We start from the raw sequence: 14,281 nt of genomic DNA, 5'->3' as shown, positions 1-14,281 counted from the left end.
AATCAGAGAACAGCATGAGCCCAACAGGAACCCCACCACCTTCCTTGGCTCCTGTCTTCCTTCCTCCCCAGTGACAATAGTGCTGACCCATAGGGCAGGGACATGGAATATACAGGGGGCTTCAAACACAGCGGTGCCTACACGGGTCCTTGAGCCCACACCCACGAGTACGTTCTTAAAGTGTGCATTTTTTGCTCAGTGCAAAAACTTCTGGTTCATCGCAGCGGAAGTTTTGAAACTTGGAGATTAAATTGGCTCTGCTTCCTCTTAGGTAGGAACTCAGTTCTAACATCCAGCTTTGGACTCGGTGAGGGACCACATTGTTTAGTTTCTCTCTACCCAGTTTCTTTCTAACCCATTCATTGTCTGAAGGTGGAATTATTATTTTTTTAATGTTTATTTATTTTTGACAGAGAGAGCAAGAGCAGGGGAGGTGCGGAGAGGGAGGCAGACAGAGGATCTGAAGTAGGCTCCTCCTTGTCAGCACAGGGCCCCATCGAACTCAAACCGTGAGATCAAGACCTGAGCAGAAGGCAGACACTTAACTGACCGAGCCACCCAGGCGTCCCAGGGTGGAATTCTTTTTTATCAGATTTTTATTTTGATTTAATTGTAGGTTCACATGTAGTTGTAAAAAGAATACAGAGAGATCGCATATACCTTTTAACCAGTCTCCTCCCAATGGTAACTTCTTACAAAACTATAGTGTAACATCACAAGCAAGATACTGACATAACCAAGATACAAAAGCTTTCCATCACCACAAATAGCCCTCATGTTGCCTTTTCATAGTCACCTCCACTTCCCTCCCACCCCTACTTCTTCCTTCACCCCAGGCACCCACTAATCTCTTCTCCGTCTCTATGAATTTGTCATTTCAGGAACGTTCTATAAGTAGAATCATTTAGTATGTAACCTTTTGGAAATCACTTTTTTCATTTAGCATAATTCTCTCAGAGATCCTTCTAGACTGTTGCCGAGTAGCGTTCCATGGTGTGGATGTACCACACTTCACTTAACCATTTACCCGCTGATAGACATCCAGATTGTTTCCAATTGGACACTATGATGAATAAAGCTGCTACAACATTCTTATAAAAGTTTTTGGGTGAACACAGCCTTCATTTCTCTAAAATAAATTCCCAGGAACACAACTGCTGGGTCACGTAAGAGTTGTGTGTTTCATGTTTAAAGAAATGGTCACATTTTTTAGAGTGGCCGCACCATTTTACATTCTCACCAGCAGTGTATGAGTGTTTCTGTTTCTCTAAATCCTATCAACATTTGTTGTCATTAGTTTTGTGGTTTAGCCATTCTGATAGGTATGTAGTGCTATCTCATTGTGGATTTTATTTGTGTTTCCCTAATGGTTAATGATGTTCAACATCTTTTCATGTGCTTATTTGTGAAATGTCTCTTCAGGTCTTTTGCCCATTTTCTAATTAGATTTTTTTTTTTTTTGTCTGTTGGATTTTGAGAGTACTTTGTTTACAGCACCTACAAGTCCTTCATAAGATATGTGCTTTTTTTTTTAATCTTCTTGTCTCTAGCTTGTCTTTTCATCCTCTTCATAGAGTCTTTCAAAGAGCCAAAGTTTTTAATTTTCATTACATCCAATTTATCAAAGTTTCCTTTGATGGATCATTCTTTTAGTGTCAAATCTAAGAACACTTTGCCCAGCTCAGAATCCTGAAGATTCTCCCTGTTTTTTCCATGTTTTGTATTTAAGACCATGATCCATTTTGGGTTAATTTTTTATAAAGTGTGAGACGTAAAGTTTGGTTTAGTTTGGTTTTTGCCTATAGATGTCCAATTACCCCAGTACCATTTGTTGAAAAGGATATCTTTCCTCCATTAAATTGCTATTACAAAAAATGCTATTCATCTGACTCTTGATTTCAGTCCAGGTCACAAGCTCACGAATAGTGGCATCAAGGTCTGCGAGGAACTCTGTGCTGGCTGCACTGAGTCTGCTTGGGATTCTCTCTCCCTCTCTCTCTCTCTCTCTCTCTGCCCCCCACCTGGTCACATGCACATGCACATAGGCACTCTGTCTCTCTCAAAATAAATAAACATTCTTCAATATTTCCTTAAAAAATACTACTATAATTGCAATAATCAGCTGGACATGTTTGCGTGGGTTTATTTCTAGATTTTCCACTCTGTTCCATTGATCTGTGTGTTTATTCCTCCCACCAATGCCACACCATCTTGATTACTGAAGTTACATAGAAAATCTTTCAGTTGAGGGGCGCCTGGGTGGCGCAGTCGGTTAAGTGTCCGACTTCAGCCAGGTCACGATCTCACGGTCCGTGAGTTTGAGCCCCGCGTCAGGCTCTGGGCTGATGGCTCAGAGCCTGGAGCCTGTTTCCGATTCTGTGTCTCCCTCTCTCTCTGCCCCTCCACCGTTCATGCTCTGTCTCTCTCTGTCCCAAAAATAAATAAACGTTGAAAAAAAAAATTAAAAATAAATAAATAAATAAATAAATAAATAGAAAATCTTTCAGTTGAGTAGAGTGAAAATAGACAGATACAAATTGAGTAGAGCGAATCCTGTTTTATTCCTCAAAATTAATTTGGTTATTCTAGTTCCTTTGACTTTCCATGTAGACTTTAGAAAAATCTTGTCTATGTCCACAAAAATATGGAATTTTTTTGCAGCTTTATCGTTTGGTGTATACATACATAAGATTCCTGTGTCTTCTTCCTGGATTGGTTTTTAATTATTTAATTATGTAATGGCCCTCTCTGTCTCTAGTCTTTTTCTTTACCAATAAACTTTACTAATAACATTTCTTCATCTGATATTAATAGAGCCACTCCTATTTTCCTTTGATTGATGTTTCCATGATACATATTTTTCTATCCTTTTCTTTTCAACTTGTTTACATCATTATATTTGAAGTGAGTTTCTCAGAGACAGAGTATAGTTGGGTCATGTTTTTTAATACAGTCTGCAAACCTCTGTCTTTTAACTAATGCATTTAGACCATATATTTAATGTAATTATTATCTTAAGGTTTAAGTCTTCCATTGGATTTTTTGTTTTCTGTTTGTTCTGGGGTTTTTTATTTGTTTGTTTCTCTGATTTTGTTTTCTGCTATTTCCCATAAGAATGGAAACTCGAATATTTTTTAGACTTCTGTAGTGTTTTTGAGTATGTCTTTTTGGTATAGTTTTTTAGTGGTAGCTTTAGGAATTATAACTTATCACAACTTAATGATATCATTTTACCAGTTTGAGTAAACTATAGAAACCTACTTCCCTTTGTACCTGTTTACTATCTCCTATTTATAACATCACTACCTTAAATATTTTCTATACATTTTTTAATTAAAAAAATTTTTTAATGTTTATTCATTTATGAGAGACAGAGACAGAACACAAGCAGGGACTGAGCCACCCAGGCACCCCATCTCTGTAAACATTTGGAACCCTACCCAACAATGTTATAATCTTGGCTTAAACCATCAAACATAATTTAGAAAACTCAAGGGAAGAGAGAATGCCTATTCTATTTACCAATGTTTGTGTTTACCATGTCCTTTCTTCCTTCCTGATGCTTCAAGTCTCCTTCACTGATTATTTCCTTTCTGTTTAAAGAGCAGCCCTGGGGACCCTGGGTGACTCAGTTGGTTAAGCCTCTGACTTTGGCTCAGATCATAATCTCATAGTTCGTGAGTTCAAGCCCCGCGTCGGGCTCTGTGCTGACAGCTCAGAGCCTGGAGCCTGCCTCAGATTCTGTGTCTCTCTCTCTCTCTGCCCTTCTCTCTCTCTCTCTCTCTCTCTCTCTCTCAAAAGTAAGTAAACATTAGGAAAATTTTTTTAAATAAAGAAAGAATGGCCCTTAGGCATTCTTTCAGGTAGATATGCTGGCAACAAATTCTAGTTTTCCTTGGTCTAAAAATTTCTTTATCCCCGCCCCCCCTCCTTTATTCCTGAAGGATAATTTCACGGCACATAGAATTCTAGACTGGCAGTTCTTTGCCTTCAGCCCTTAAAAAAAATAACACCTCTTTTTCACCTCCATGGTTTCTGAAGAGAAATTTGTGTCATTCAAATTGGTTTTTCCCTATAGATAAATACCCTCTGGCTACTTTGCAGATTTTACTTTGTCTGAAGTATTTAGATGTTTAATCATAATGTCCCTTGCCATGGATTTCTCCAGATTTAGTCTGTTTAAGATTCACTCACCTTCTTGAATCCATAGGTTTATGTCTCTTGACAAACTGAGGACATTTTCAGCCGTGATTTCTTTGAATGCTTTTTTCAGCCCCACCCTCTTTCTCCTCTCCTTCCCAGACTCCAATTTTGAATGATCATCTTTTATTATAGTCCCACAGGTCCACGAAGCCCTACTTTTTTTCTCTCTCTCTCTGTTTTTCATACTGGGTGATTTCTAATGTTCTATCATCCAGTTGGCTGCTTCTTTCTCTTTCTCCTCAACTTGGCCATTGACCCCCTCTACTAAGCTTTATATTTTGGTTATTGTATTTTTCAGTTCTAAAATTTCTACTTGGCTCTTCTTTATATCTTCTCTTTGTTTGCTGAGGTTATTGGCTGAAGCTGGTGTGTTTTTTTTTAATTCGTTTCAAGTGTGTTAATGATTGCTCTTCAAAGCTTTGTTATCCTAACTACTTTGAAGTTTTGGGGGTTTTTTTCCCAGATAATTTAACATCTCTGCCATCTCAGTATTGGCATCTATTGATTGTCATTTTTCATTCAGTTTTAGATCTTCCTGGCTCTTAGTATGAGAGTTGAAACCTGGGCATTTTTGTATTGTTAGTAGACTATGGATGTTATTTAAACCTTCTGTTTTAGGTGGTTTTTAAAATACCACTCCAGGGGCGCCTGGACGACTCAGTCGGTTCAGCGTCCAGCTTGGGCTCAGATCATGATCTCACAGTTCGTGGGTTCAAGCCCCACATCGGGCTCTGCACTGACAGTGCAGAGCCTGCTTGGGATTCTCTCTCACTCCCTCTCTTTCTGCCCCTCCTCAATTGATGCTTTCTCTCTCAAAATAAGTAAACTTTATATATATCATTCCAGCAAGACAATTGGGAGCACCACCTCATTGCTGCCAGTTAGATATACAAGTCCAAGTTCCCCACTTAAATGCTATTGACACCTAAAATGGGTGGGTGCTCCTCATCACTGTTGGGTATGGGTGGGAGTTCTGGACTCCCCACATGATCTACACTGATGCCACACTGGAGTCAGTTTTGTTACTGCTGGACAACGATGAAAGATCCGACTCCCCACTAGCCTCTTCTGAAACTACCTCTGCATGCGGGGACAGGGATGCCTCATTACTACTGTGTGGGAATAGAAGGCCAGTTTCCCCATGTGCTCCCCACTGGTACCACATGGGAAGGGATTGCTCGTGGGGATAAAAGTCTCAGCTCCCTACTCGCCCTTTTCTGATACCACCTTGGTGAGAACGTTACAATACCTCCTTACCACCCCATGAGGGTAGAGGGTCTAAGATTCCACTCGGCCCTTGCTGGAATGGTAGACGCGGTACCACAGTTTTTTCTTTGGTGTTTGGCTGGAGTAAAGTCATCATTGTTGAACAGTGTTCTGTCTTAGACTCATAAATACAGAGAACAAACCGCTGGTTGCCAAAGGGCCAGGGGCCAGGGGATGAGCAAAATAGAAGCGAAGCCACTTAAGAGGCACAAGCCCCCAGTTACAAAATAAATAAGTCATGGGGATGAGAAGTAAAGCATAGAAAAGATAGTAATCAATATTGTGATGACATCATACGGTGGCAGATGGTAACCAACTTATTGTGGTGAGCATCGCATAATGTGTAGAATTGTTGAATCACTATTTTGAACGCCATCGTATGTCACCTTTTTGGTTCTAGGTTGGGCTTATGTAGTTGGCCATATTTCTTATGTATACCACAACCAGGTAACTGCCACAAATAAGAAACCTTGGAAAACCATGAAGACTTTGTTTCCATCTGAAAAAACTTGGATATAATTGTAGAACCTCTCCTGGTAATATTTTAGGAACATGGGAAAAGTACTAGCAAAAAAGTAAATGTTATCTCAGTTTTCGAAAGACAAGATTCCAAAAATTGCAAATAGTTAATCTAATGTGAATCCTTATGAAAATTCCAGGAGGAATTTTTACATAGACGGTTTGTGATGATTTAGCAAATGGGGAACTACCATAGATTTACTAACAAGGCACGTATAGAACTACCTATATTTCCCTCTTTGAAATGGTTGAGCCAGGCACATGAGAGGAATGTAATTGCATTTAGGATAGTATTTAAAATAGTAGATCACTTGGGGCGCCTGGGTGGCTCAGTCAGGTAAGCGTCCGACTTCAGCTCAGGTCGTGATCTCATGGTTCATGAGTTCAAGCCCTGCGTAGGGCTCTGTGCTAACAGCTCAGAGCCTGGAGCCTGCTTCAGATTCTGTCTCCCTCTCTCTCAGCCCCTCCCCCCCTCAAAAATAAACATTAAAAAATAATAATAATAATAATAAATAAAACAGTAGATCACAAAATGTTGCATGAAAAAGTTAAAATCAGAGAAGCACAGGCTGGGTGATAGAGGCATATGTGAAACAGCTTTACAGCAAAAACTATATTATTGATGGACTGAGTCAACTCAGAAGATCACTGACTCACCAAACCCCAGTCAATAACTTTACAAGTAACTGGGTAAGGAAATGAATGGCATAATTATGGGAAAGGTACGAGATGGTTAAGAATATAGAAATCAGGCAGACTTAGCTTTAGATTCTGAGTTTACAAACTTATCAGCCTCAGTTTCCTCATTTGTAAGATAGAAAATAACAATGTTTCGTAATTGCTATAATAATCCATAATATTGGTGTGACAGATAAGACATTGTAGGTGAAGCTCTTAAATGCATGGGACCTTGTAAGACTCACTGATTTGGGGTATTGCTATGTTTGCTTCTGTTATCACATATACATAACTGGCAAGAATAGTTGATTTATTGCATATTGCATGGGGATGACAGGATTAGCCTTCGACTTCAATTTAATCGGAACTAAAGTGTCAAAAATTAGAACGATTTAACATCATTTGCTATAAAGATCTAAAAGGTGTCCAAAGAGAGCTTACCAGAAGCTAAGAGCGTGATTATAGCCCAAACAATCTAGAGCTTCCTCAGGCCATATCCCAGGAGGATCTTCTCTCGAAGAAAGGACAATAGCCATTCTGTATTCTGTACTTGTCAGCCCACATTTGGAAGTTTAAGTTTGGCTTTGGGTACTTTGTTGTCAAAGAGGAAATAACAAATTGGGCTGACTTCAGAGACAAGTCATCAAGGTAATGGACAGCCTGGAAGCCTTGACATAAGAGAACGAGATAAAGGGGGGCACGTCACCCGGAGAAGAGAAGGCTTAGCAGGGATAGACAGCAGCTGTGTTCAAGACAACTGAAGACTGCACGGAAGGGATGTGTTTTTCGTGACCTTTTGGCACGCCAGTAGTGAGTAGAGACACGAAGCATTTGACAACGGAGGTTAGAAGAAAACCAACACTGTAAGAATTATTTAAGAGTCTGTCTTTAGTGGCTTTTTGTTCTTCCTAAAGTGAAATCAGAATATGAAACACTTTGAAAAATCTATCAAAATACTTTCACATAAGTTTTAACTCCTCCAATTTGTCAATGTCAACTTGTATCTATGTAAGTACATCTGCTCTGCTCTGACACTTTTTAAGTTGAAGGAAACACTCTGTATTTAGCTCCAAGCAGCATCTCGGTCACTATTTCCACCTCCTCCTAAGCATTATCATCATGGGCTTTTTACTAACTAGTACATTTCAATTGTCATCACAGCTTTCCTAGTGATGACATTATTTCTTTTGTCACTGATTTGTAAACTGACATGATTGCCAACAGTCTTTCTGCAATCTCTAACTACTTACAGAATTACTTTTTCAGATGCCTTAATTATTTCGATGCAATTTATTCTCCGTCATGCTATATCAAGTTTTAATTACATTACTGTTTTTTCAATTACTGGAGCAATGAAATGATACTCACATATTTCCTATACTTTCCGCCGAGTAAGTATCATTTGTCTCTTTTCAACCACAGGAATCATAGTGTCTGAAATACTACCATAAGCACTTGCTGTGCTTAAAACTTACCTTAAATGATCGATAAAATGTCTTTCAAGGAAGAAAAAAAAAAGTTCTATTATGTTGGCCCCCAAATTTGTTGGGAGTTTAATTGCCAAGCGATGAAATAGGAAAGATTAATTACTTCGTTAAAGAGAGATTTTTACTTCTGGGTATATCCTCAAAATAACTGGAAGCAGGGGCTCAAACAGACATTTGTACACCCGTGTTCCCAGCAGCTTTATTCACAAAAGCAAAAGGCCGAAGCAACCCAAGTGTCTGTCAATAGATGAATGGATAAACAAAAATGTAGTATAAACACACAGTGGATTATTCTTCGGCCTTAAAGGAAGTTCTGACACGTGCGGCAGCCTGGGATGAACCTTGAAGACATGATGCTAAGTCAAACAAGCCAGGCAAATACTATACAATTTCACTTGTATGAGATGCCGAGGGTGGCCAAACTCAGAGACGTAAAGTGGAATGGTAGTTGCCAGGAGCGGAAGGTGAGACCGCTTAAGATCTACTCTCAAATACCTTGTGATCTCACTTATGTGCAGACTAAACAAACAAACAAACAAACAAATGAGCTTATAAATACCAAGAACAGATTAGTGGTTGCCAAAGGAGAGTGTTGGGGGTAGGAGAAATGGGTGAAGGGGGTCGAAAGGTACAAACTTCCAGTTGTGAAGCAAAGAAGTCCTGCGGATGTGATGTACAGCGTGGACACTTTTGTTAACAATCCTGTATTGTGTATTTGAAAGTGTTGAGAGTACATCTTAAAAGTGCTCATCACATGCAAAGAATTCTGTAACTGTGTGGTGATGAATGTTAACTAGACTTATTAGGGTGATCATTTAGCGATATTTACAAATAGTCAATCACTCATTAGGTTCTACATCTGAAACTAATATGTCACTTTTATATCTCAATTTAAATTTTTTTTTTTTTAAAATCTACTCGGGGCGCCTGGGTGGCTCAGTTGGTTAAGCATCCGACTTCATCTCAGATCATGATCTCACGGCTCGTGGGTTCGAGCCCCACATCGGGCTCTGTGCTGACAGCTCAGAGCCTGGAGCCTGCTTCAGGTGCTGTGTCTCCCTCTCTCTCTGCCCTTCTCTCTCTCTCTCTCTCTCTCTCTCTCTCTCTCTCTCTCTCAAAAATAAATATTAAATGAAAAAAGATCTACTCTCTTAGCCAATTTCAAGTACACGGCACACTATTTTTAACTATGGTCACTATGCTGCACGTCACATCCCCAGGGTTTATTCATCTGATGAAGTTATACTTTTAGTACTGTATTCCAAAGTTGGTCATATTCACCTTGGGGACACTGTTTTAAAATCTTGCAGCCTGAGTATTATTTCATCTTTCTCTATAGCCACCTTACTGACACACTAGGCCAACCTTGTTTATGTAGCTGCCCCACAGCCAGGAAAGGGTCTCCTATCTTTGAGTGCTCTTAAAGGACATGATAATGAATGGGACTCAGCCAGGCCCGCATCTCAGTGCTGATAAGCCACGAAACGTTAACTTAGCACAAGCCATTTAGGGAGGAAAGTGGAAAAAGACAGACGTCATTTGAATAGGCCAACATTGAAAAATAATCCATCTAACACGAGAACGAATATTTCTGAATACGCACACGCCCTTTCTTCTTAGCAAGCCACCTTTCTCTTGAGGTGAAATATAGGAATAAATGCACTATTTTCCGGTGTTCCTCCAGTGAGCGTTTCCGCATCAGCAGCACATGTCCATACTTTTACCCTTTATATTGACAGCTGTGGGCTCCGCTCAGTGGACAAGAGGAAAGAGTTCATTTCCTTACAGTTAGCGTCTGATGAAAGTGTGTGCTGTTTTATCAGAAATGACTCACCAAAGTAGAACTCTTCAATCCTTTCTGAATGATTTTTCACTTTGAAATTTGGGAATTATGCCTTATTTCATGACAAGTGACCTGGGTGAATGATTGTTGCAATGATGCCTCATTTCCCCATCTCAGCCAGCAGACACTCATTTTTCAAAACACTGGACTTTCACTTCGTCTTGTGAATATACACCATTTATGAAAGTCACCCCTCCCCGCCCCCCCGGAATTGCTGCCCTGATAACCATTTGGAACAGCACTGTCATTTATGTTGGCAATATCCATGCCCTGGGTCGGGTTGCAAAAGAGCCAAAGAAACACGTTTACCATCTAATTCTCACATTCTAAGGGGAAGTGAACTTTGGTTATAAATGCTTCTAGCTAAGTCTCTCTTTTCCTAGAAGAGACCTTAAGGGGAAAAGGAATTCTTCAGTTGGTATGTTGGTTGGTTGGGATTTGGGGCATGAGCATTTATAAAGTGGCCCATTGTGAATCACCATAATAGCACATAACACATGGCAAATATTTGCTTGAGCTGGCAGAGCAAATAGTTCATGTTTGACAGCTACTTGTAGGATCCATCGAGAACATCCATTTTTAGAACAGTTTCCCTTTTGTGGTAATAATGTAGGAGGTTTGCTTTTGATGTTAAATTCTGGATCTATTTTTTTAATGTTTATTTATTTTTGAAAAAGAGAGAGAGAGCATGCATGAGCGGGGAAGGGGCAGAGAGAGAGGGAGAGACACAGAATCTGCAGCAGGCTCCAGGCTCAGAGCTGTCAACACACAACCCGATGCGGGGCCGAACTCAGGCACGGCGAGATCATGACCTGAGCCGAAGTCGGACGTTCAACTGACGGAGCCACCCAGGCGCCCCTATTCTAGATCTATTTTAACTTGGTCCCCTTTCCAATGCAATCGCAAAAAGTAGCTGCTCCCAGGTTTTAGTATTACTGAGTCCATCTTTTTTGACTATTATATTTAAGTAATTACATTAAATTAATACAAAATTAATACAAACTTCAAGAATGAGTGCAATCTCATGCATTGCCAAGAGGACATTTGGAATGTGGAGAATATCTTTACCGTCTGTGGGCAGAATGCGTTCTAATAGTTTGCCAGTTGATTTTTTTTATCTTCCAGATAATTAATTATACAATCCATGAATAATCAAAGCTTATCTCTCAGTTCACCACATTTATATTCCTTATATCTTTTTATTTTCTAATTTCATTGGTTATAATCTCCGGGATGATGATAAATAACAGCAATGGCATTGGGCATACATCTTTCTTATCAACTTTAATTTTAAACTGCAAGCAATGTTTCAGCAAAAAGAAAAGAAATTTAATAATGAAAGAAAAATCACCCTGAACTCCATGTGAAAGCAAGCTTTAAAAATTACTAAAAATGAATTGTTTGTATATGAATAGAAAAGCAGGAAGGATATACACCAGACTGCTATGGGTAGTTCTTTTAAGGGTGTAGAATTCTGAAGCAGAAACAGGGGTGGAGAGGAAGACCCACCTTCTGTTTTATATACTCCTGTATAGCTTGGCAATGAGCATCTTCTACTTCTATAACTTTAAAATGCATCGTGAAAAAAATACAAAGAGTACAGTGTGTAAAGACTTTCTTTACATATCAAGATTTAAAGATGTGCACATTGTTAACGGCTAAAATTTAACTTTTGTTCACTAAGTTCAATCTCAACTAAATGAGACAAAGATTAGATAGACAAGCAGATGACAGAAAGATTGGTAGAGATACTGAAATAGATATATACCCACTTACTGTTACTAGAAAGTCCAAAAACAAAAATATGGGCACAGAAAGGAAATGGGTAAAAGAAAAAGCTTACAGGGGTGCCTGGGGGGCTCAATCAGCTAAGCGTCCTTCCTTTGATTTCAGTTCAGGTCATGATCTCACGGTCGCAACACTGAGCCCCGCATCAGTCTCTGTGCAGAGCCTGCTTGGGCTTCTCTCTCTCTGCCCCTCCCCTGCTCTCTCTCTCTCTCTCTCTCTCTCTCTCAAAGTAAATAAATAAACTTTAAAAAGAATTTTAAAAAGAAGAAAAGGCCTACAGACTACCAGGACAGGATTCTGGGGCAGGGAAGTCAGAACTATTATCTCCCCCCGCCCCCGCCCTGGGATGTAGATGGGGAAATTATTTCATAGGCTGAAGAGAATTTGAATTGCTCACATCATGAGATGTTAGGAAACCTTAATGATTTCTGGTAAAAAGTTTTTCCTTCTGGGACACCATGGGAGAGTCTAGTAATCATAGGAAGCCATCTGTATTGTTCATCCCAGTATTTAGGGTGGTACATCAATAATAGAGCGACCATGTCTTATTACTACTTACATTTCTACTAAAGATGCCCTTTCCTTTTTTCTCTTTTAGGATTTCCAATGAACACTCCCCCAAACTCCAGATCCGGAGTCACAGTTACCTGAGGGCAGTAAGTGAAGTCTCCATCAATCGAAGCCTGGACAGCCTTGACCCTGCCGGCCTGCTCACATCACCAAAGTTCCGCTCTAGGAACGAGAGCTACATGCGAGCCATGAGCACCATCAGCCAGGTGAGCACTGTGGCCATGGGCCATGGGCCATGAACTACATAAGGATTAGTGGAAACAGAGGGCATGAAGCAAGGAGATGGCCACTCGCAGAGTAAACCACTGAGGGGTCAGGTGGGAGGCCTAATCTAAATGCTACACGTATTCACCTAAGGCAAGCACCTGGTATCAGCAGTCTACCGGCAGAGAAGGGGTCCTCTGCAGAGGGATAAAGGACATTGGAGCGAGTCCTTGGAAATTCATCAGCAGTCAGTACCAGCAAATGTGCCCTTAAGGAGTCGATGGATAAGGTTGAAAAGACTCTTGAAGGACAGAAGGACAGCATAGACATCACTGGCAAAACCAAGGCAGCGTCTAATCACAAAAGTACAAGCGTTGAGCAAGTCTTGATAGACAGCAGCCTGAGGACAGGAAATGAGATACAGTCTACTTATCTCAACGGGGTCCCAGGTGAATACTGTATCTTGGTAATGAGACAAAAGTCACTTCTAAGAACTGGTATCAGGACTAGGGATGAAGACTCAGGCATCTTAATGCTAGATCCAAAATATCCAGTCCCTCCCATCAAAGTTTCAGAGAGTGGGAGAGGACTGGGCTACCTAAGATCAGGGGGCAGAGAGAACCTGGGGCTCTTTGAAGACCGGACCCTGCAGCTTTCGGAGCCACCAGGGGAGCAGAAGTTGCCGCTAGGGACGCCTTCCTGTGGGAGCACAAAAAGAAGGATGTTTTGTAAATGATGCCTAGGACCTCTGAAGTTAAATTTCTATCACAAAAATAACTGCCATACTATCAATCCAGCTAATATTTATTGAGCAGAACACTGGACCAGATTATACAAGTTATTCAGTGATTAACAGTACAAAATCCATTCCCGCCAAGAGCTTGTAAGAGAACATACAAAGAAGATAAAAGTGCTATCACAGTTATTATTTACTTGAACACTACAAAATACTCTGAGGGAGGTAGGGCAAGTGTAAGAGGCTCCTTTACTGGGTCCCTCTGCTAACTGCTTTATATTTCCAGAATGTTATTTTATAAAACACTCTGTAAGAGATGGAAGAAACCAGATGTCAAATGAGACTTTGTGGTCACAAAATTGTCAACAAGGTCCTGAAGCTAAGGAGAAAAAGGTGCTAAGAACAAAGATTCTAAAGAGAGAGCTTCCAGGCATGCAGTCTAGGAATATGCATTTTAACAAATATTCCAAGGGATTCTAATAAAGTACTATTTGATCTGGACTTTGAAAAATGCTTCCCTAATTCAAGGAATAGTGAGTGTTCTAGTTTTGGTGGAGCTCAGAATACTTGTAGAGGCAGCAATGGGAAGTCTGTCCTGAATTTTGCCCTGGAGATTTTTTTTTTTTCTTCTCAACGTTTATTTTTTGGGGGGACAGAGAGAGACAGAGCATGAACGGGGGAGGGGCAGAGAGAGAGGGAGACACAGAATCGGAAACAGGCTCCAGGCTCTGAGCCATCAGCCCAGAGCCCGACGCGGGGCTCGAACTCCCGGACCGCGAGATCGTGACCTGGCTGAAGTCGGACGCTCAACCGACTGCGCCACCCAGGCGCCCCTGGAGATATTTTTTTTAACGCATGGCCTTGCATGCCAGCTCCAGAGGACTGGACTTCATTTATTAGGAATGGGATTGATTAAAAATTAATTAAAACTTCAGCTTTTAAGCAGCAAGAGATATGATCAGAACTTTGATATAAGAAAATTCATAT

General features: G+C 40.4%; 1 protein-coding gene across 14 annotated transcripts in view; it reads left to right on the top strand.

Annotated features, from left to right (window-relative positions):
• DLGAP1 (DLG associated protein 1) overlaps window positions 1-14,281 on the top strand; it is a 328,443-nt gene that overhangs the window by 118,754 nt on the left and 195,408 nt on the right. For all 14 annotated transcript variants that reach the window (XM_047087011.1, XM_047087010.1, XM_047087023.1 and 11 more), the window contains one exon: window positions 12,383-12,560. In XM_047087011.1, the coding sequence (XP_046942967.1) occupies window positions 12,383-12,560 (178 nt within the window). The remainder of the gene's footprint in view (window positions 1-12,382; window positions 12,561-14,281) is intronic.

Source organism: Lynx rufus, unplaced genomic scaffold (assembly GCF_022079265.1).
Source record: "Lynx rufus isolate CCGP_SWC_20201006 ecotype Redwood Valley unplaced genomic scaffold, mLynRuf1.p SCAF_22, whole genome shotgun sequence".
NCBI classification, from domain to species: Eukaryota; Metazoa; Chordata; class Mammalia; order Carnivora; family Felidae; genus Lynx; species Lynx rufus.
The sequence above is the reverse complement of the archived record's forward strand: the minus strand, read 5'-3'. Positions and strand labels throughout refer to the sequence as shown.